General features: G+C 40.6%; 1 protein-coding gene across 1 annotated transcript in view; it reads left to right on the top strand.

Annotated features, from left to right (window-relative positions):
* cntln (centlein, centrosomal protein) overlaps positions 1–24,611 on the top strand; it is a 465,635-nt gene that overhangs the window by 177,682 nt on the left and 263,342 nt on the right. Inside the window, exons 11-13 of the mRNA XM_048527488.2 lie at positions 810–935; positions 13,944–14,065; positions 15,312–15,437. Coding sequence (XP_048383445.2) covers positions 810–935; positions 13,944–14,065; positions 15,312–15,437 — 374 coding nt within the window. The remainder of the gene's footprint in view (positions 1–809; positions 936–13,943; positions 14,066–15,311; positions 15,438–24,611) is intronic.

The following is a 24,611-nucleotide window of genomic DNA, read 5'->3' as shown; positions in this document are numbered from 1 at the left end:
ATTCAGTTTGTTATTCCTTTGGTATGCCATAGAATTTTTATAATCATTATTAGTATTCTTCAGTGCTTGTACTGGAACTAAAATGTTATGCTTATTTGAATATGTCTATTTAAAGAGCGCGCAGGAACAGAGACCATGGGAATGTGTATATACAAATCTTTGAACCTAGCAGGCAAGATGGGCAGATCCTTCGTTTTTTCAGGAGAAGTAGAGTCAAAAGTAAGGAAGCTGTACTAAACCTTTATAAAACACTGGTTAAGCCTCAGTGGGAATGTTCAGTCTGGGACACTACATACTTTACGAAAGATGTCAAGACCTTGGAGAGGGTATTGAAGAAGTTTGGCAAGGCAGAAGGAAGCAAGGGATTTGCATTGTTTATTGAAGCTGGTTCATTTTTCCTTAGAGGAGAAAGTTAAGAGGAAATTTAACAGTAATGTTCAAAATTATGAAGAGTTTTAACTGAAGGAATAGCAAGCAACTTCCAGTGACAGAATGGACAGTACGTAAAAATTTAAGATAAATCGAGAAATCACCAGAAACCCACAGCAGTTGTTAGGATTGGAATAAACTGTTTAAAAGGGTGGTGAAAGCAGGTGTAGTTGTAACTTTCCAAAAGAGAATTGGATATTTACCTGAAGGAAATCATTTGCAGGTCTTTACGGAAAGGAGAATGCGTTTCATTTGATAGCTATTCAAGAGGTGGTACAGGTGTATCAAATGGAATGGCTGTTCTCTGTACTGTACCATTAATTAATTTTATATGATTCCATTGGTCTGACTGTAACCATATCATTTGCTCTTTACTATAGGATCTGTCTGTGAAACGTTCCAGATCTCTGTCTCCAAGGATCTGTACTGGAGAAACAGAAGAATTGATGAAAGTAAACAAAACAGAGCAAAAGATTGAGATCCTTGAGAAACTTTTAAAAATGAAGGTATTGTACAGTGTGTGGTAAATACTTGATTATTGACCATTTTAATACATGCCTGATTGAATCAGTTAAGCTGAAGGAGTTATCCCCTTAATTAATTCCTGTTTGTTGGAACATTTAAATGAAATCACAATTCCTCACTTTCAGGCTTCCTTTTTGAACAAACATATGGTGTTGGGATTTCTATTTTCATCATGTTTAGCTCAACCCTATAAAATAAACCTGGATTAAACCACTGCTTAAAAACATCTAAATTATTTTATCTGACCAGATGGATAGGAGGACTTATCTAGGTTACACACCTGCCCTAAGGGCAGCGGAGCTGGCACTTCTTAATTTTAGTCTCCACAGCTGAGCAGGGGCCACTGAGACTGTCCTGAAGCTTTTATATATTGTGTACTCATGTCATCAGTAAGATTTGTCTGCAATTTCTGTTGCAAGCTGTGAGGGTCTTGCTCATCAGGACGGTGTACGTTTGAAAGGAATAGAATCCAGGTGCTGAAAGAGGCTGGATTTTGAAGTTTTATTCAATTTTCTTGAGGTTGGGAGGAACCAGGATGATTGGGCCTCCTGATACAAATTCCCTGATCCTCTCCACTTTGATCGTAAGGTTGTTTGATTCTGGTTCCTGACCTACAGTGCCTTCCATATTAATGGAGAATGGTTGTGAAAGATATATTGTTTAATCATTCTCGACCTACCAAATGATGTTCTCCCACACCACTTGTAGTTTTTGTGATGTATTTTTGATGGTGTATGGCACTGACATTAGTTAATACTGTTATGTAAGGCTGATTTGGAAATTATTTCATTGGGCAAGACTAGCTTTTGTGATGACTTTTGGCAAACTTTTGGGCTCATATTTTCAGCACTGTAGGTGCCATTTTGCTTTCTAACAGACAAAGCAGATTGTGCTGTGTGCTGAATGCTGACTGCCAAATGATATTTTGCTGGAAGTGTGAGCTGGGAGCATCTGTTGGAATTATGCGGAGAAGGCCGTTGATGCTGATGCTGTCATTATTGATCTGAACCCTTGAGCTGATGCAAACAAATTCACATTTGAATGTAAATTCAGATTCAGAGAGGAGGCCCCAAATAGCATTATTTAAAGGGGTCATCGGCTGTTTTCAGTTTAGTCACAGATTTCTTCTGGTTTCTGCTCTGATTCTGATTGTTTAACTTGCTGAAGTCAACAAGGAATGGTGTGACACTTGTTGAAGGACGTTTTCTCTTTTCCAGTAATTTGGTGTAAATTATTTGCTCTCAGATACGAGTGGTAATTTGTATTTCCCTTGTTCTCTAACATGAAAAAGAAAATAAGCAGGGGAACATAGAGTAGGACATGCAGCTGGAAGAGGGGGGAGGAGAAAAAATAGGGACCTTAGCAGGAGGCCAAATGTACCAACAATGTTCTGTGCATATTGCTTCCATTTGAACCTCATTGAGGAGTGGTATCCTAGATGTCTTTGCATCAGCAAGGAAGTTCTCACAGCAGTCTGTCACCTGACATAACCACAATTACAGCCTCAGAGCAGGATGAAGATGGCTGTGAAAATAACTATGAAGAGGAACTTTTATTTGTTTGGCTGCTTCCAGATTAGACCTGGAGACATTGCCACATCTCTTGACTAGCTGTCATTGTTCCCTAATAGAGGCTGTATAAAAGCTCAATATTACAAGAGGGCTGAGTACAAAATGAACATTTAACTTTGGGAGGATTGTGGGCTATGATTGGTTGACAGGCTATTCCCTACGTGCAGAGTTTTATGCTGTATGCGAAATCTAAAATGTGTTACACTGGAGAGAATTATACTCACTCAGAGTGCAGATAATGTGCAACCATACATTGATATCATGCAAGTCACTGCCTGGTATACTGACAGTAGTTAGAAAGCCTTTATTCTGCAACAGGCGACACACATATTAGCCATCATAGCAAACGAGAATTGGTTCTTGGCAACAAGGGCTATTTGCTAAGTAATTGAATGTTTCTGTTGTGAAACTCTCACTTGTAGTTAGCATGTATATATAGAAAGCCAGGCTGGTGCACGTAATATAGTGATTAAAATGATTTTGCAACCTGGACTGCTCTGGGGGATCCTTGCAGTTCTTGAAAGGGTGTGTACTATTTGTAGTGGACTGCTGTGTGCTGCACAGCCTTGTTGTTGAAAGAGTATCACCATTACCAGCTAGAATCAGAAGAAATAAGAGCAGGGATAAGGCATTCAACCCCTTGAGCCAGCTGCATCTTTCAGTAAGATCAGGGTCAATTCGATTGTGGCTTTAACTCCACATTAATGCCTAACCCCATGATGTTCAGTTCACAAACAACACATCATCCCCCTAAGTGTAATCAACACAGTGCTAATGAGCAGAACCCCAGGTCCCTATCCACCAACAGTAAAACAACTTGGGCAGATTTTCAGTTGGCCAGACGGTTGCTATTGAAGTATAGATGGGAGTTGCACCTACAGAGTCCCCATTTAGCATGCTCTGAAGGAATTGTTCAGGATGTTGAATTTTCCTTTGGGCATCCTTTACTCCAGGATGCCTCTAGAAGTCTCCATTTTAATCATTGACTTCAGAGGGTCATGATACAATCAAATAAAATAGTTCTCAGGAAATGTTAAACTACAGAATACATCATCTAACTATTAAATAAACATTAAACAGGCTCCACACTTAGCTCACAAAATCCCTCCCCCAGAGCACTTACACCTCTGTTATTCTCCACCAACCCCCAGACTACCAAACACTGATCTGGTGCCCTCTCGTCCCACCTGGAACCAACTCCCTATCATCTTGCAGGACCAAATATCTGTTCTCACCCCACCACAGCCTGATCCAAACCAGCCACCGCAACTCTACCATCCCACAGGCAGGCCCCTGCCATTGGGCCCAGGCCTAAACAGACTTCTTTCCCCTTCCTTTGTGAGCCCTGACCCCTAGCCTTCCCATCCTATCTCCTAACCAACCTCCCCTCCCCTTCTCCTGCCAACCTGGTGAACCAGTTGATGTGTTGGAGCACAGAATGCTGGAGTGTTGTGACAGTCCGCAAACCCCTTTGCAAACTGATACCTGCAGTTATACTGGCAGCAGTCTGAACTTGCATCACCTCAGTGTGAGTTCCCAATGCTTTTGCCAGTGCTGCCGTGGAAGCTGAGACAGCAGTTATCAGATCTTGTAGTATGGTCTAGGTCTGCAAATGCCCTCATGGAGCCCACCACCACTTCCATGCAGAAAATCTCTGTACAAAGCCCAGTGCCAAAATGGCACTACACTGCTCCATGCTCCTTGACATTGACAGCAGGCTCTTTGGCAAGCCTGGCAGTGCACCTGTCACAAGCACATACTCGGCATGTCCTCAGTGTAGTCTTAACTAAGAATTTGTATATGCTTGTATATGGCTCCTTTTTAATTATTAAGTATTCAATTTAAAAATAACCAGCAAAGCTTTATGCTTTAACAGAAATTTTAAAAAAATATTAAATTGCTGATAGTTATGATAGAAACAATGTGATAAAGTTATTAGCTAAAATACAGAAGATAAAAGTGAGATCAGTCTCTACTGATTGCTTATGTTTCTTTCGTAAAGAATTTCTTTTGTAAATCTGCTTTAAAATGGACACAAGGAGTCTGAAAAAAATGGCCAACAGAAATCAAAGATGTCTTTTGTTTTACTTGAAGCTGAAGAGTTGAAAACTTTATGTCAGATTTAGCAGCTGCCATTGCCTCTATATTCAGACAGTGAGACGTTGCTCCCACAGGTGGACTGAGCTGAGCAGGTTCTGGGAATGAATGAATGCTACTTTGTATCACTTCTGTGGTGCTTCAGGTTGTGGTACTTGATAGTTTTCTTTAAAACAGCAGTCTTTTCTCCTGGTTGAAAATCGGTTGCTGTTTCAAGATATCTCTGTCATGATGTTCATATGCTTCTCCTCCAAGTTGCTGTTTCCAGCCAGTCTTATCACAGTCAAACAGAATAAATGCAAATGATAATTTTATTGCATATTTATTCCACAAGAAATGTCAATTAATGTGGAATTCCTTAAGATGTGCTTCCTGACGCATGTTTGACATTATAGAAGCATTATAGTCTTCACACCTTATAAAGTTTCATTGGGCCATCCTAAAATCTTTGAATTCTCTGATGAGGTTTTGTTGTTGCCTCTTAAGAGAACACAGTCTGATTGTCTGCTTTTGGCTGCAGCTCAATCCACAATGAAGTCTTTTGGTTTCTTGTAGCCATTTTGTAAGACTCCTTGTGCACATTTTAAAGCAGATTAGCTTTCTTTACAAAACGTGTAATACTATTACTAAATAGCCTCCCCAGATCAGAGGGCTGCTTTTTCATGAGAGACAGCTGACTGGTGGTGTTTAGACCATAAGACCATTAGACATAGGAGTGGAAGTAAGGCCATTCGGCCCATCAAGTCCACTCTGCCATTTAAATCATGGCTGATGGGCATTTCAACTCCACTTCCCTGCACTCTCCCGTAGACCTTGATTCCTTCTGAGATCAAGGATTTGTCGATCTCTGCCTTGAAGGCATCCAACGTCCCGGCCTCCACTTGACTCTGCGGCAATGAATTCCACAAGCCCACCACTCTCTGGCTGAAGAAATATAGTCTCATTTCAGTTTTAAATTTACCCCCTCTAATTTTAAGGCTGTGCCCACAGGTCCTAGTCTCCTCGCCTAACGGAAACAACTTCCTAGCGTCCACCCCTTCCAAACCATACATTACCTTGTAAGTTTCTATTAGATCTCCTCTCAACTTTCTAAACTCTAATGAGTACAATCCCAGGATCCTTAGCCATTCATCATACGTTAAACCTGCCATTCCAGGGATTATCTGTGTGAATCTCTGCTGGACATGCTCCAGGGCTGGTATGTCCTTCCTGAGGTGCGGGGCCCAGAATTGGACACAGTATTCTAAATGGGGCCTAACTAGAGCTTTATAAAGCCTCAGAAGCACATCACTGTATTTCTATTCCAACCCTCTTGAGATAAACAACAACATTACATTTGCTTTCTTAATTACGGACTCTACCTGCAAGTTAACCTTTAGAGAATCCTGGGCCAACACTTCCAGATCCCTTTGTACTTCTGCTTTGCGAATTTTCTCACCATTTAGAAAATAGTCCATGCCTGTATTCTCTTTGCCAAAGTGCAAAACCTCACATTTACTCACATTGAATTTCATCAGCCATTTCCTGGACCACTCTCCTAAACTGTCTAAATCTTTCTGCAGCTTCCCCACCTCCTCAGTACTACCTGCCTGTCCACCTATCTTTGTATCATCGGCAAACTTTGCCAGAATGCCCCCTGTCCCTTCATCCATATCATTAATGTATAAAGTGAACAGCTGCGGCTCCAACACTGAACCCTGTAGGACACCACTCGTCACCAGTTACCATTCCGAAAAAGAGCCTTTTATCCCAACTCTCTGCCTTCTGCCGGACAGCCAGTTTAACCTGAAGATCACCATGCCTGAGGCAAAGGGACAGGTAGAGAAGGAGAATCCTTCATGGTAACCTCAGCTGGTACAGGAAATGGACCCACGCTTTTGGTAAAACCTTGTAACTCAAGCCAGCTGTGTAGCCAACAGAGCTAACCAGCCTGTCCTCAATATTATTACTACTCTTCCATGACAGGCCAAACACTTCAGGATGTAAACTCACCATCTGTCTTTTGTACAGCATGCAATTGAAATCCTCAATTGAGTATTCTATAGCAAAAATCATGTGCAACTTTGCTGTCTCATGAATTGGTCTCTGTGCTATCATGATTGCTACCCTGGCTGCAGCACACCCATTTCTTCAGTCTCACTAGGTGTAGATTCTGCTTCAGTTTTTAAAATCATATTCAACATCAGTGCCTGGTGGTATCCTTTCCACCTACTTTTCTATCACCACTTATGTAGCTGCTTTGATATCTTACAATGGAAAACGAAGGTGGGGTTATGTTGAAAGGTGATTTTTAAAAAAATTGGAAAATCCCATCACCAGTTAAACCAACCTTTATTTTCCATTCCTGAAATGCTGGTGATGAATTGCGTCTGAATTGCTGCAGTCCATGTGGTGTAGGGATATCGACAATTCCAGGATTTTTGATCCAATGGCAGAGAAGGAACGGCAATATAATTCAGAGTCAGGATGCTGTGTGTGGCGTGGACAGTACCTTGTAAGTGGTGGTGTTAATAAGTATCTGCCGACTTTTGCCTTCTAGATGATAATGGTTGCAAGTATGGAGAATATTGTTGGAAGAGAGTTGATGAGTTACTGCTTTGAATCTTACTGGTGGCACAAACCGCTGAAACTTTGTGTCAGTGGTGAATGGGGTGCTAAATAATGGCTACTTTGATGTGGATGGTGAGCATCTTGACCTTTGTTGGAGCTACCCTCATTTGAGCAAATGGAATTTATTCTGTCACACTCTTGACTTGTGCCTTGCACATAGCACTTTAGGCAGTCAGGATGTCAGTTGCTCACCACAGCTTTTGACTTTGTTTTTGTAGCTACAATATTACATGGCCTGTCTAGTTCAATTTCTGTTCAATGGAAAACCCTGAATGTAGATAGTGGAAGATTCAATTATGGCAATGCCATTAAATGTCAAAGGGCGTTGGATAGATTCTTGGTTGAGGTAGTCATTGCAGGGCCCTTGTGTGGCAGGAATGTTACTTTTCACAGCAAGGATATTGCTTCTTGCTGCACATAGATGCCAATTACTTCAGTATCTGGGAGGCTGTGAATGGCACTGAACATTGTGCAGCCATCCCTACATCTGCCTATATGACAGAGGAAATGACATTGAAGCTACTGAAGATGATTGGGCCTAGGACGTTATCCCAGAGGGACTCAGTTGTGATCTCTTGAGATTCAGAACCAACAAATGCAACCATTTTTCCATGTGTTAGGTATGACTCCAATCTGTGAAGTGTTTGTTGTCTGATTCCCCGAAACCATTCAGACAGAGATGAGAAAACATTTTTTCTTGCGCAGGGGCAGAAGTCCTTAGAACTTTGCTTACACTGCCTTTTGAGCAAATGTGTCCTTAAATGACTTTAAGGTAGAAGTAAATAGATTCTTGATAAACAAGGAGGTGAACAGTTACTACAATGGGTGAGAAAGTGGAACAATCAAAATAATCATGACCAAATTGAATGGCAGAGGAGGCTTGAGTTGCTGAGTTGTCTATTCTTGTTATTAGTTTACAAATCCTCATTGCCTTCACTACCCTTCCTGATAGAGAAGGAATACTTGAGATATCAGATAGCACCACTCCTTGTGAATCAGAAGGGATTTTGGGATGAGGGGGAATCCACATTTATAAAAGAGAGGATATGGTATGACCATACCATCATCTTCAATGCTTAAGTTTCACTGCTGCTCACAGCCTCAATCAGGGTCACTCCAGTGACTGTGTTCACCATCTCCATCTGGATTTGAGAGCGTGCAGCCATGCTCAACCTCTCCAGTTAGCTGCTGCCCCCTCTGGTTGTTTGCTATCCTGCTCTTCATGAAAGAGGAACATATGGCAATGACTTTATGAGGGTTTGCCTGGTATGGTTGTCTTTGGTGAAGAGCAAATTTTGTGTGTGCAAGCTGTTGGATGTGGGTGGGAGGCTTGTACCCCATTACAGTGAGGATGTCAGGAATGTGAGATACGAGTTCTGACTGATAAAGATGAAAGAAAGGTGAGCAGTGAGGTGTGGTGCATTGTGCGCTAAGTTTAGTTGTGTATTTGGTGGGATATGTCATGTAATGACACTTTGACTGGTGCGTGAACTCATTGAACACCTCGTTATGTCACATCCAAGCCCCTTGGGCTGATCACAGAGCATTGATTACCAAAGCCACTGTGTCCACTGTACTTTGAGAGTTTGGAAAGTCTCCTGGTTTCCTTTAGGTAGATTGCATATTTGTTTCTCTGCACCTCTTGAGCAAGTTGTTCGAAGAAGGATGACTTGAACATACTGTCTGAATTGGACACAAACATTGTGCTCTAATCACATATAGTGATCCTTAACTCGATTTTTGGATCAGAGTTTATTTCACAGACGTAAACTTAAAATGTTTCAAAAACGAATCACCAAGTTTGACCAAAAGTCTATAGTGTTGTTAAAACCTATATTTGTTTTCTTAAACACAATACAGAGATTGAGCAAATTTTAACTATAATTCTGTTAAGGATTGATTGAACCCATTAGCAAAGGACATCTGCGAGCTTGGAAGAAACCAACATAATTTTGCTGTGCATTTTTCAATATTTTCCATTCTTATGTTCCATTCCCCTTGCAATAAAAAAAATTACAGTTCAAAATCACTTCCTGAACCTGTGTACTGAATTTTTCTGCTTCATGTACCAGGACATCCAGAACCAGCCTGAATTTTGGAATCCTCTTCTGCTTGAAAGTCCTGTCCTGTTTTCTAATCCTCCTTGCCAAAATGGAAAAGTTCATGTATTCCCACCTCGTAGTCCATTTGCTGCATTTTTGCTCCACCACTTAACCTATCTGTATTTCTTTGCAGAATCACTCCTTCCTCTTGACAACTTATGTCAATGGAAAATATAACTCCCACATCTTCATTTCCAAGAAATTGATGTATATTGCAGTTTCCCCATACACTAATCTATGTGGTAGTGTACTAGATACAACTTTCCAAACCAAAAAAAACTATTGAACCCTCCTGCTTGTTGTTAACTAGCCAGTCTTTTATCTATGCTAAAATATTACCTCTTACACAATGAGATCTTATTTTAGGTAGTATCCTTTGATGTGGCTCTTTATCAAATGCCTTCTGTAAATCAATCTGCAGGTTCCCCTTTATCCACCATATTCGTTACTTCACTTTCATGAATCATAGACTTTAATGCAATTGTTTTTCCTGAAACCATCTCTGCGTAATCTTGTCATGATTTTCTAAGTGTTCCACTGTACCTTCCTTAATAATGCACTCTTATAAGTTTTGCAGGGCAGATATTGGGCTAACTAGCCTATCATTAACTGTTTTCTGTCTTTCTAGAAGACCCTAGAACTCCTACCATCTGACCCTGGATATTGTCAAATTTCATGCCAGTTAATTTCCTTAGCACCTTTTTCCTGGTAATAATGATTGTTCTAAGTTTTCCCTCCCTTTCAGCTCTTTACTTTCAATCATCTTCTACAGTGAGGAAGCCTCCAACATTGCACAGTTTTCTCTTATCAATTTACTCTTACGGTCTCGCTGGAAGAATCAGTATTAGCTTTTCTTACTGTTCCCTGTTTTAAAACTTATATTACTGGCTAGTTTTCTGTCTGGGTCTGCTTTCTCCCTCTATTATTTTCTTAGTCATTTTTACTGGCTATTAAAACAGTTCCATTTTTCGATCTAACACAAGTTGGCATAATTGTTTCAGAGATAATGGGAACTGCAGATGCTGGAGATTCCAAGATAATAAAATGTGAGGCTGGATGAACACAGCAGGCCAAGCAGCATCTCAGGAGCACAAAAGCTGACGTTTCGGGCCTAGACCCTTCATCAGAGAGGGGGATGGGGGGAGGGAACTGGAATAAATAGGGAGAGAGGGGGAGGCGGACCGAAGATGGAGAGTAAAGAAGATAGGTGGAGAGGGTGTAGGTGGGGAGGTAGGGAGGGGATAGGTCAGTCCAGGGAAGACGGACAGGTCAAGGAGGTGGGATGAGGTTAGTAGGTAGCTGGGGGTGCGGCTTGGGGTGGGAGGAAGGGATGGGTGAGAGGAAGAACCGGTTAGGGAGGCAGAGACAGGTTGGACTGGTTTTGGGATGCAGTGGGTGGGGGGGAAGAGCTGGGCTGGTTGTGTGGTGCAGTGGGGGGAGGGGATGAACTGGGCTGGTTTAGGGATGCAGTGGGGGAAGGGGAGATTTTGAAACTGGTGAAGTCCACATTGATACCATATGGCTGCAGGGTTCCCAGGCAGAATATCATCCCAGGCCCCAAGATGACATTCCACATTAAGCAGAGGTTCACCTGCACATCTGCCAATGTGGTATACTGCATCCACTGTACCCGGTGCGGCTTTCTCTACATTGGGGAAACCAAGCGGAGGCTTGGGGACCGCTTTGCAGAACACCTCCGCTCAGTTCGCAACAAACAACTGCACCTCCCAGTCGCAAACCATTTCCACTCCCCCTCCCATTCTCTTGATGACATGTCCATCATGGGCCTCCTGCACTGCCACAATGATGCCACCCGAAGGTTGCAGGAACAGCAACTCATATTCCGCCTGGGAACCCTGCAGCCATATGGTATCAATGTGGACTTCACCAGTTTCAAAATCTCCCCTTCCCCCACTGCATCCCTCAACCAGCCCAGTTCATCCCCTCCCCCCACTGCACCACACAACCAGCCCAGCTCTTCCCCCCCACCCACTGCATCCCAAAACCAGTCCAACCTGTCTCTGCCTCCCTAACCGGTTCTTCCTCTCACCCATCCCTTCCTCCCACCCCAAGCCGCACCCCCAGCTACCTACTAACCTCATCCCACCTCCTTGACCTGTCCGTCTTCCCTGGACTGACCTATCCCCTCCCTACCTCCCCACCTACACCCTCTCCACCTATCTTCTTTACTCTCCATCTTCGGTCCGCCTCCCCCTCTCTCCCTATTTATTCCAGTTCCCTCCCCCCATCCCCCTCTCTGATGAAGGGTCTAGGCCCGAAACGTCAGCTTTTGTGCTCCTGAGATGCTGCTTGGCCTGCTGTGTTCATCCAGCCTCACATTTTATTATCTTGGCATAATTGTTTATTGTATTCTCCTGGAATGCTGCCTGGAATACCCACAGTTTACTGCTCAGGTCGAACACAAGTTGCTTCGTTTAAGTTACCATATGTAGTCTTGCAAAAAAAATTTGAAGGGCTGAGTACGTTAATGAGTGGACCATGCACAACAAAAACTTAAGGGGAACCTTGGCCAGTACCCACTACTTAAATAACTTTTTTGCATAACATCATTATTGCATTTCTCCAACTCCTGCTGAAATTGAAAGGTGCCATTACATAACATAAACTTTTTCAAGAATCTTGCTTTACCTTAATGTCTCATGCTGAATTCATTTCCTGTCAACCTGTTTAAAAGTATGTCTCGTTATTGAACATATTTTCAGGCTTCATATATGGTATTTATGTGTTCCCTTTATCATTCTTTGGTTTCTATCATTCATCATTTCTGCTGTGTTTAATATGGCCATTGCAATACTAATTAAAAAAAAAACACTGACAAATGCCTGACCTTGGAAACTGTTTAACAGAACTCTACTATGTATGTATAGGAGTAATAAATTGTCACCAACAAAATAATGTTGAAGACATCAAGATATTTGTATGATCATAAATGTACATCTCTGCTCTGGTTACTTCAAAGCAGATGAGATTTCCCGCTTTGGTTCTTTTTTAAAACTTAAATGTAGATTATTTTTGACAGTATAAAAGAGATTTAATTCTGAAACAGGACTGGAGAGTCAGAGGTACACTTAGGTTCAGAATTCATTTCTGGTAGAAGATACACAAAGCCTGAAATAGAGCTTGTTTACATATGACATGATGATGAAGGTATATGTAGATGTAACAGAATCATAGCAATCTCAAGCACTGAAAAGAGGCCTTTTGGCCCACTGAGTCTGCACTGGTCAAAAATAAGCACCTAACTATTCTAATTGCATATTCTAATGCAGCACTTGGCCCATACGTACAAAGTGCACATATGAATACTTAGCAGATTTTGTGAGGGCTTCTGCCTTTACCACTCATACAGACAGTGAGTTCGAGATTCTCACTATCTTCTGGGTGAAAAATTATTTCCTGGCATCTCATCTGAAGTTTCTGTCTCTTACTTTAAATCCATGCAAACTGGTCATTGATCCCTCCACTGAGGAGAAATGTTCCTTCTGTCTACCCAATCTGTGCCCCTCATAAATTTTCACCCCATGCATGACAGGGTGCTGCACAGGATGCTGCGAAATAAGATAAGAGCCCATGGTGTTAGGGGCAAGTTACTGGCATGGATAGAGGATTGGCTGACTGGCAAAATGCAGAGAGTAGGGATAAGAGAGTTTTTATGTGATGGCAGCATATGAAAAGGGTGGCATGGTGGCTCAGTGGTTAGCACTGCTGCCTCACAGCATCTGGAACCTAGGTTTGATTTCACCCTTGGATGACTGTCTGTGTGGAGTTTGCACATTCTCCCCATGTCTACCTGGGTTTCATCCGGGTGCACCAGTTTCCTCCCACGGTCCAGAGATGTGCAGGCTAGTTGGACTGGCCATGCTAAATTGCCCTTGGTGTTCAGGGACATGTAGATTAGGGGGATGGGTCTGGGTGGGATGTTCTGAGGGTTGGTGTGGACTTGTTGGGCCGAAGGGCTTATTTCCACACTGTAGGGACAGTATGAATGAATAATATGAGTAGAGATATTTCTTTGCTTTTGGTGTTCATAAATTTACAAACTATTTTCAGAATTTTAAGCGACCACCATTTGCCCATCTTCAAAGTAAAATTCTGATATGTAGAAAGTGTATTGTTTCCAATCTGATAGCACTAAATTCTTGCTAAATTAAGTGAAAACTGGGGCATTAGACAATAACAAGTTTACTGAATTAGTCTTTCAGTCTAACTTGATTTATAAGACAGACAATAGGTATAATTACTATTAATTTTTAACTATGAATTTGACAATTTGTTCCATTTTGCTAAATCATCAGACTATTTTGTTTCTTGCTGAGACCACCTACATAAGGATTTATTTTGATATCATACAGTACCATTGATTATTAGACTGCCTTTAATTGTGTTTAATTGCGCTTGGGAAAATGAATGATAACAAATCAACTTGCGGTTGTTCACATAGGTGTGATTAATTCAGAATTAAAACTTGTTGTTTACTTACCATAATGAAACTAGACAGACTTCATCCAGTTTGTAGTACATTAGCTCAATGAGAACACTGTTTCACTGATTTAAATAATTGTGCTGTTGCTTTTAATTTCCTGCTTAGGACAAAGAGAATGAGGAATTGAGGAGAGCTCATGATCAGCGACTGGAGCGTCTACAAACTTTACAGAGCAACTACAGAATGCTTAAGGGCCAACTAAAGAACCTGGAAGTGGAACAAATCAAGTAAGAACGTGCAAACTTTCGGTTCAATTGAAAGTGACTTGGTGTTTATAATCTGATCTTTGATTTATATGTCTCAGGCAATGAATCTTGCCCTGAAAGAGAAATCTTTGGTTCAGTTTAGATCATTGTTGATAAAAGAAAAATGCACATACTGAAAATTTGAAATAAAAAAGGAAAATCCTGGAAATGCAATGAATGAACACGGGCCACATCCAGGGTATGTGACTCATATGAAAAGATTTAATTTAGATACTAATTGTTATGTGCATTTTCCCTCTTCATTTATCTGTTCATTAGCATATCCTTATTTTGCCATATTATTGTCAATGTTCATCAGCAGGGCTTACTCACAAATTATCTGTTTAAGTGTACCTGTCAAAAAAGTAGGAATCTATAATTAAAATTAGCATTAAAAAGTAATTCTTTGAGTGTAATGAAATAAGCATTCTTAAATTGTTATAATTAAATTAATTTGGAGCCAGTACCTTTTTCTAAACTCTGCCCCTTTAATGGATGAACCTTAACTAGTCGTGAATTCGAAAATAGGCAAAATACTGGTTCAAATCCTTCAGGGACCAGAGATAGGATCTAGCACATACAGATGGCACAAAAGTCTCCTTTTTGTTTGATTGCTGTTAAGGATTCTAAATTCCCAGTGGAAACAAATGTAAAGTGCATAATTCAACAATAATTGGACAATAGGATTGCTGGTATGGGTAGGTGGCGCATACCTCTGAGATTTGCTTTGATTTTAACATTTTCTGGGGGAAAATAATATCCTATGTTTAACATATGGCGTACTGGCCCAGCCATGTTTGGCTGCAAGGAAGAGAGCATCCCTAATTATGTAACAATTCCTTCTCATACAGAATACAGTATTTTTGTTGAAATATGTAAAATGGAATTCTTTTCTACATTCTGGTGAGCAGTACAAGAAATTTATTTTACTTGCAGACTTGCAATGATGAAGTTCTATTTTACATGATCCTGTTAAACATTTGAGCAGGATCCTGGCACTAGATTTTAGTTAAGAAACTTGTAAAATGTTAAAATGATTATTTGGTTTCAAAAACGTTTGTATAATATTTGTAGGGCAGTGTTTTTACTGTTGAATCAGTTATTTAAACTGAATTCTGGTAGAATTCTTGGTAACTATAGAGATTAGCAGTATTTTTCTTACCCTAAAATCTTAATGCTGGGAAAAGGAAAGAACCTCTCAATATTTGTGGTTTACATCATGTTCCAGAAATAAAAGTGGCAAAATCAAAATACAGCGTGCTGAGCCCTGGCAGTTGCGGCAGGAAGATTGTGATGGTGTATGGAATGAACTAGCATACTTCAAGCAGGAACACAAAAAGCTATTGACTGAAAAGTGAGTTTCTTTTTCTTTTGCAAATTTACACATGCAGAGCCATATCACTTCCGTCTGATCTTCTGGTGCTTAAATGCCACACAGAGGAATTCCTTGCAAGGATAAAACAGGCAAACTTCTTTTATCAAATAAGCCAGTCTCTTCCTATCAGCTGTAGTGACAAGTTTAGTAGTGGTAACAGTATCTGTATAATGTGATAGGGGGATTGTGTTAATTAATGTGGCTCTCATCTGTTGGAGGTGTCGCTCTTCATTAGCCTGTATTTTGCACACTGCCGTGCTTCATTTGTTGAATAAGGTGGTGAGGGGATAACCTAGCCAGCCGTGTTCGTTTGATCTCCTCACTACATACGTGATATAGAAGGCCTCATCTCTCTCTGTTCCCTGCCCTGTCCTGCTAATCCCAGCTGAGCTCATTATGATGTAGCCTTGCTGCCTCTCTAGGAGCCAGAGCTGTCCAAGCTAATTACTGGTAGCAGCAGAGCTAGCTGCTAAGGGTCTGGTGCATATCTGCTAACACGGTCCTTGGTACTGACCTGGAGAGAGCACAGGGGAGTCACTATCTTTCTTGCTGTGCATAGGCTGTCCTCAGGGGTTAGCATTGATCCCTTCATAGAGCTTTCAAGTAGTAGTGAGTATTAAATAAAGCATTAAAGAAAACGTGTGTTTTCTGAACTAAATACACAGAATATTACTTTGATATTGTGGTTTAAAAGAAATCTCTCCGAAGCTAGTTTATTGTTGTGTGTGTGTGTGTGTGTACCTGTCCATGGTGCAAGATGTGTTTTAAGGATAAAAGGGGTTTGTAATTTCAGTACACGTATACTTTTTCTATCAAATATATTTTATTAGTCTATTTTGTTTAGACAAAATGACCTAAATTATTAAAGGCAATAATCTGTAAGTTGTATGCATGAAATATAATCCATGACTTCAGTAATTCTGAAGGAATTATGAGTTTGGACATTATTTATAATTGGTGTAAAAAGCATTTGCAGCCTTCTGTAGTTAAAGAAACATTGTTGTCTGGCAGTTTTTATTTACGTTCTTTAATTTCTGGCTTGAAACTTATCTGATCCACATTATCAAATTTGATGAAAGACAGTAAGTCTCTGCTTGGTAAGTACAATTTGAAGTTCTGTTTGCTCTAATATTGTACTAATTAACTCACACGTTTAGGACTGGGATAATACCTGTTCATTGCCTTATTTTTGTTTTAAACTTTGCCTCATAACTTTTAAAAAGTGAAGCTTTTTAAGCACTGAGAAACAGTAGTAATCACTTCTGACAAGTTAACGTTATATTTTTGTAAAATTTCTAAATAAAAAATGCAATTTGCTACTTCTAAACAGGTTAGAATTGAATAATTAATAACATTTTACATTGGAAGTTGTAACCAAGGTAGTGCAACATTTTCTCTTTGAACTCCCAAAACAAGCATAGAAGATGATGAGCTTGTATGATAAAATTTTTTAAAAATGATAATCATTTCCTATGGTAGCAGTCTGACATTAATATGCCATATATGAAATATTCACAAAAGCATAATGTCAGTTACTTTACATCACTCACATTACTGCTGAAAGCATTACGATAATCTTTTTATTCAGCATTATGTATTACCTCTCTATGAAAATTCCACAGAGAACACATAAGTGACAATGTCAGTCAACAAATAAAATATACTTTAGAAGGCAGTAACAGAATCACATTATCAGCACAGTGCCAGCTTCCACAATGTATGTTAAGCTATGTTAAGCTTTTGCATTTTTATACACAAGGGGCAGCCTAATGGATATCTCATGGATATGAGATTATAGTTGAATTCTACCATAGCAAAACAGATGGATCCACTGCATCTTTTACTGTTTTTGTAGTTCAAGCAGTTTATTCTAATAGGTTGTTTCATTAATAACAAGAAAACAGCTGATCTTATTTGATCAAAACTGCAGATTTAATTTTTGCATTTCATCCCATCTTTTTGCTTCTGTGCACAATGACTTTTACTCTACTAGTTTTATCAGTTCCTTGGTTAACCAATACTGCTCAATGCTACCCTGTACTTCAATACTACCACTAATGCTATCAATGTTAAGCTGTAGTCATTATACAAATGAAACAACTAACCAAAAAAAAGAATAATTACCCTGGACTCCAAAATGGCTGATAAAATAGCTGCCAGCCCCCATGCATGTGTAAAAGGGATTGATGAAACCACTTGGCCACAAAGAGGTTTAAGATGAATCTGCACATGTGCTACTGATGTCACTATATCTGCACACTTCTTTGTGTTCTCTTCATTTCACCTAGAAGTAGCATTTGAGCCATTTGTAGCCAAAAAAAAACAAAATTTTTCAAATTTTAATACATGTCGGCATACTTCTCTGGTAACTAGGATTTGTGGGCTGGTGTGTGTTCAGTGACTACATTTGTCAAGTACATCATTCCTTCAAAAGTGCTTCAGGATTTCTGAAGTTTATGACAGTTGCGATGTAAATATTTTCTTTTTCCAAATATTCTAATTTTATTGAATTATAGGATGTGAGCATCGCTGGCAAGGCCAACCTTTATTGTTTAATCCCAACAACCTGGAGAATGTGGTGACAAGTTGATGTTTTGAATAGATGTGGCACATTTAGACCCACAGTACTGTTAGGGTGAGATGTTCAGTGGCGAATGCTATAAATGCCACCAAAAGGTTACTCCAACGGTGTGCACGTATGACAAGGATGACTTTGCAATTTGAAATGATGAAAGGGGCCTAGGCAGTCTCCAAGATGGCACGGCCATAAGTTCCAGCTGGATGTGATCCAGGACTCTGGGAGGCTAGGGATGACAAAGAGGAGCAGGAAGATGCACAGATTTGGAAGTTTACTCTTAATCTTGGCAATTGGGTGAGCACTGTGATAGCCATCTCCTGGTGCAGCTCACCCCAACCAGCCTCAGGTGTGGGGCATGGCACTCATGCTGTGATGCAAGTCCACTCTCCCTTTTGTGCAGCAACCCAACTGAATTATGGATAATCACTCTGTACATTTTATCATGACAATTTGATGTTAATAAATGGCACACATGACTGTTTCACTGGGAAGTTGAGAGTTATTTGCTTTGCTGTGAGCCTTGAATAATAGACACAGGATCTTATGACAATCCATTAATTTCCAAGTCACCGTTACTGAGGCCTAGCTTTATGTTCCAGATTTATTTAATCGATTGAATTTAATTAATAATCTGTCATGGTGAGTTTTGAACTCAATGCTGCGTTATTAAGCTGGATCTCTGGATTGTTACTTCAGTACATAATGAACGTGCTACTGTTTGCAAAACTTTCAAGATGAAAAATTCTTTCTCCTTACAAAGCTCCAGGATTTCTTGCTCATTCAAATAATAGAACAAAGAATGTCCTGTTTGTCTGTAGTGTTTTTCACAGTCTCAGAATATCCCAAAGGACTTTATAGCCAATGGAGCTACTTTAGAAGTGTAGTCACAGTTGAAAAAAAGAATGAGCTGTGGATGTTGCTGTCTAGACGAGCATTTATTATCCATCCCTAATTGTCCTTAAGAGAAAAGTTCCACAAATTTTACCCAACAACAATGAATGAACAGTGATATAGTTTTGAATCAGAATGGCTTGTGACTTGGAGGATAAGTTGGTGGTGTACATAGGCATTTGCTGTCACTGTCCTAAGTGATAGAGATTGTGGATTTGGAAAGTGCTGTCGAGGGAGAGTCGGTGAGTTGCTACATTCTATCTTGTAAATGATGTATGTTACTGCCAATGTGCAACAGTGTTGGAGAGAGACAATGGTGAATGTGGTGCAGGAGATGCCAGTCAAGTGGAATGTTTTGCCTGGATGGTGTTTGATTATCTTGAGTATTATTGGAGCTGCACTCATTCAGGTAAGTGGAGAGTATTCCATCAAACTTCTACTTTGTGCATTTTAGATGATGAACAGACTATGGTGAGTAAGGGGTAGAATTTGTTTTGGAGACAGTGTTTACATGGTGGATCGAGTGCACGTTCTTTTCACTGGATGTGGCAGTGTGGGGATTCCACTATTGAATTTCAACTATTCAGTTTTGTTATGATACCGAAGTAAGAATCCAGAGACCTAGCTTAATAACACAGGGATGAATTCAAAACGCACCTTGACAGGTGGTTAGATTCTGTCTTGTTGGAGATAATCATTTCCTGGTGTTTTTGTGGCAAAAATGGATCATGCCATTTATCAGTCTATGTCTTGCTGCATGCTGGCATAGACTGTTTTTGTATCTGAGGAATTGTGAATAATGCTGAACGTTGCACAAGCATTGTGACAGCCATTTTGCTCACATTACACTTGCACAAACAGCACTGTGATAGTAACCAGGTGAGGATCTTAATTTTACATTGTTTTGGCAAAGTGGGGCATGATAAGTCTGCTGTGTGAGGGGACCTTAGTTTGATTGGGCCTGTATTCACTAGAATTTAGGAAAATGTAAGGGGATATGATAGAAGCATAAAGAATTCCATCAAGGCTAGATAGACTGAATGCACAGTGAATATTTCACCTGTTTGGGGAATCAAGAGTCAGGTATAACAGTCTCAGAATGCTGAGAGATAAGAAACATTTCTTCACACAGAGTGATCAATCTATGGATTTTTTTTACCATAAAATGTTGAGGAGGCAGGTCACCAAGTATGTTCAAGAAAGAGACTCATATATTTTTAGGTAATAAAGGCACTGAGGGACATGGAGAGAAAGCTGGAATATCATGTTGAGATAGAGGATCAACCATGGTCATGTTGAAGTGCGGAGCAGGCTCAAATTACCAAATAAACACTTCTGTTGTTAGTTTCCCTGTTCTATATCTGAACTGTAGGTTGCTGCAAAGTCTCGCGAGAAGAGAACGAAATGGTGTCATGATGTTATCACGAGACAATTAATCCAGCTATCCCTGTTCTGGGTACCCAAGTTTGCATCCTGCCATGGCGGATGGTGGAATTTGAAGTTAGTGAAAACGTGGATGAGGCATCCAATGATGATCTGAAACCATTGTCGATTGTCAGACAAACCCATCTGGTTTACAAATGTTAGTTAGGGAAAGAAATGGCCATCTTTACCTGGTTTAGTCTGCATGGGACTCCAGACTCACAGCAAGGTAATAAACTCTTAGAGCGTAGTTAGGGGTGGGCAGTAAATGCAGACCAAGCCAGGGATGCCCACACCCAATCAGTGGTTTTTAAGAAAACTTTGGCCAGTCCCAAAGGCTTTCAGTACTGCTGTATTAACACGCTACATTGTGTGGACACACATACAGGTTCCTTGCTATGCTTGTTATTCAGGAACCATCCATCAAACTGACACAGATACCCCCCTGCCATTGGCATTGACCAAAGCATTTTCAATTTATACTTCTCATCTGCAGAGCAACAAGTGACGACAGCTCACGGACAGCAGCATCAGCACTCACCTGTGCCATGTCACCACATACCACCACCTCCAACCCTTCATGACCCCTTCTATCTTGCACTACCCAAAAGCCAATGTGCACTGTTTGAGAGCAACTCCCTGTGCTTCGTCTGCAACCGTGTCTCTGCCTCAAACTCTCCTCCCTGCCGCTGAGCATCATCACTGCATTTGAATGATGCTCACCCTAGCCCTCCCTGCGGAGGCCATGGTGATAGTTACAGTCAGTAGTCCCCCTGCCATAATCTACGGTGCTGTCCGATGATGTTCCGCTTGACTCCCAAACCTTAAGTTTGTCCCCTTTCACTGTCCTTAAACCCACATCTATAAATGCCTCTGCTGATTTTCACCACTTTAATTTCCTTGACCCCTTTTGGCAGTGATCCCCTGGGTTGCCCCTACAGAACCCCAATGCAGCCTCTTTATCAATCATATAGTCTTGAACTATATTCGCTGCAGACCTCTGTCCTTCCTTTGCAGCTCCCTGACTGACAATATGCAATTTCCCTGACTATTTGCCATACAGGACTGACCGTTGCCCACTCCTTGGGTGGTAGTTGGATATATCACCTAACAGTGCCCAACTCAAGCAGACAACAGACTGTGGCCAAACCCCTGGATTGTGTGCAGACTGTGCCCGTGACTGATGATGCTGAGATCTGCTGACCAACAGTAGATCTGTCTTGACTGGAATGTGGGTTTAGTTCCAACCAAGTTTCCAACATAGCTATTTGGTAGAATAAACATACAGTCTGTTTGGTGTGTGGGCAGCTTTCCCAAGCTGCCACATACCCCTTAATTGGCAACTTGGTGCTGCTGAGTGAGAAACGTCTGTCGCCCCTCAGCTGATGTAGAAATGGTGCAGTGAATTGCTTCTGAGATTGGCCTTGCTTGACTTCTCACAGAAACATAGAAAATAGGAGCCAACATAAACTGATTGCACATGATTCCACCACAAATCTTGTCATAGCCCTCATTTCTCAGGCCCCGATAGGATTCCATCTGATCTCTTTTTTAGTATTCAAAAACAAAGTTGCTGGAAAAGCTCAGCAGGTCTGGCAGTATCTGTGAAGGAAAAAGCAGAATTAACATTTTGAGTCCGGTGACCCTTCCTCAGAACTAATGGTGGCTGGGAAAACGTCAGTTTATATGCAGAGAAAAGGGAAGGGGAATGACGTAGGGAATAAACAATAGGATAGATCCTAAAGAGAGAGAACAGCAGTTGGACAGACAAAGAGTTCATAATGATCAGACTGGGAGGGGGAATAGTTGTTATTGAGGGCTATTATTGACTAAGAAAAGGTGGTGTGTAATGGCAGGCTATGTGGTACCAAGACCTGGTGTGTGGGGTAGGGGTTGGGACATGGGAGAGTTTAGATCCTAAAATTATTGAACTCGATATTGATTCTGGAGGGCTGCAGGGTCCCCAAGTGGAAAATGAGGTGTTGTTTTTCCAGCTTGCATTGAGCTTTGCTGGAACACTGCAGCAAGTCAGAGACAGAGTTGTTGGCTAGGGAACAGGGTGGTGCGTTAAAGTGCCAGGCAACAGGTTGTTCAGAATCTTCTTTGCGAGCGGAATGTAGACCATCAGTTGCCACCACCATCAGTTCTGAGGAAGGGTCACCAGACCTGAAACATTGACCATTTTATTCCTTCACAGATGCTGCCAGACTTGCTGAGCTTTTTAAGCAACTTTGTTTTTTGTCCTGATTTACAGCATCTGCTGTTCTTTCAGTTTTCCTTTCAGTATTGTTAATTGATGGATGAATTTTGGCAAGTGTAGTGAGGGGAACTTTGCTGCCCTTCTTCAAAATAGAATCATTTACATTCAACTCAAATCACTGATTGGAGTCTTAATTTTATATTTTATCACATGATAGCAAAGGCAAATGGAGAGTATTTCATTACCTTTTCTGACATGAAAGTTCCCCACAGTGAACTACATCTGCCACAATTTTGTCCATTGGTCTATCATTGTAACTTTGCAACTTTCTACTCCAATCTGCACCCTTTACTGGCTATATGGTTCTCTCTTTCTCCAGTAAAGTCATTTTTAAATAAAATGAAAAATTAAGGCCAAGTGTCGATCTCTGCAGGACACCATTAGTCACAGTTTGCTGTGTGGTGTACAACCCATTATTCCTACTGAGAACAACAAATGCTGGAAATCAGGGCAGGTCAGATATCAGCAATGAGACACAGAATGGTAATGTTTTGAGTTGAGATGAGTCTTCATCCCTGATGAAGAGTCACCTAGACTCAAAATATTAGCTTACTCTCTCTTTTCAAACCCACTGTGATTTCCACCATTTGTTGTTTTCAGTACAGATTCCAGCATCTGCAGTAATTTGCTCCTCTTATCATTCCTACTCTCTGCCTCTTGTCTCCCAACTAATTCCTTACCCATGTCAAACGGCTTTCTCCAGTTCTGTGATTGGGTATGACATTTAGCTTACGTATCTGGCACTGGACTACCAAAGTAAGGGTCTTGGAAATCTGTTGTGGCAGGTGACTTCTTGGCAGGCAGCAGAAATACTTTTGGAATGTTCTCAAAGAAAACCTGGAGATCAAACATGTTATCAACTCATAGAAGATTTAATGTTGTGATCAACCAAAATGGAGACGATTCATTTGGAAAGGTACTGAACACATTGAAAAACTTCATTGACAACCTACAGAGGTGAAATCGAGACAGTGTAGGGAGTGTACAAACCTCCAATCACCTCTTCTACCCCATCCTTCAAGCATCATGTTGGACTCTGCAGATTGCAAATTGGAGTTTTCAGCCATTTCAGAGCCCTTTGAATCAGAATGGAAACAACTCATCTACCGTCTTGAAAGTTAAAAGTGAAAAGGCTGTTTTCAGAACAGAAACACGACATTAGGAGAAGTTATTTTGGGAAATTCTTTATAATCTCATTTAATAAAGCTAACGCTTATGGATTGGCTGGTATTGTTGGATTTTTCTTGTTCCAAGAATTTATACTGTAAAATTTCCTTTGACTAAATACCTGAAGCAATGAAAGGGTGGGCATTTGTCATTGTGGAATCACTGAGCTGAGCGCAGTGATCGCTTCTAGAAGAAATCTCAATATCAATGTTGCAGTATAAAAATGAGAAATTCTAACAAGCACCAGTAACTTAATTTCAACATAACTTTATTCCCATGTGAATTCTCTGCCCACTTAATTCAGCCTCTTGCATTGTTCCAGTGTTGCTTTCACTAGGCTCAAGACGCATCACTTCCTGTTTTGATAGGCGCCACCAACCTTCCAGTCTCATTATTTGAGCTTATCAGTTTCATATCATAATCTCTGCCACCATATTTTGAGTGACAATGATTGATGATTGTGTTATTCTGACTGATACGCTCTCTACAAATTTTTCTTTACTAGTTCCATTACCAAGCATTTCGCTTTGCGCAACCATTGCATTGAATCTCAACTGCCTTCCTATCCACCTTTTCCCTGCTTCTTAAAACCTGGCACAGTCTAATTTTCTTTCAGCTTTAATGACAGGTCCTTGACCCGAGCATTAACTGTGTTTCAGTCTGCATCAAATGCTGTCTGACCTGGTGAATATTTCCACCAATTTTCATTTTTATCATGATAATATTTAGAATAATGGAGCAATTCTGATGAATTCTGTTTTTATTTGGAGATCCAAGATTTCTAGATCAGCAAAGCAAACCAAAAAAAGGAAGACTTTGAGATACAAAGCTCTTG

Source organism: Stegostoma tigrinum, chromosome 3 (assembly GCF_030684315.1).
Source record: "Stegostoma tigrinum isolate sSteTig4 chromosome 3, sSteTig4.hap1, whole genome shotgun sequence".
Classification (NCBI taxonomy): Eukaryota; Metazoa; Chordata; class Chondrichthyes; order Orectolobiformes; family Stegostomatidae; genus Stegostoma; species Stegostoma tigrinum.
Note: the sequence above shows the minus strand (reverse complement) of the source record. Positions and strands in the feature narration are given on the sequence as shown.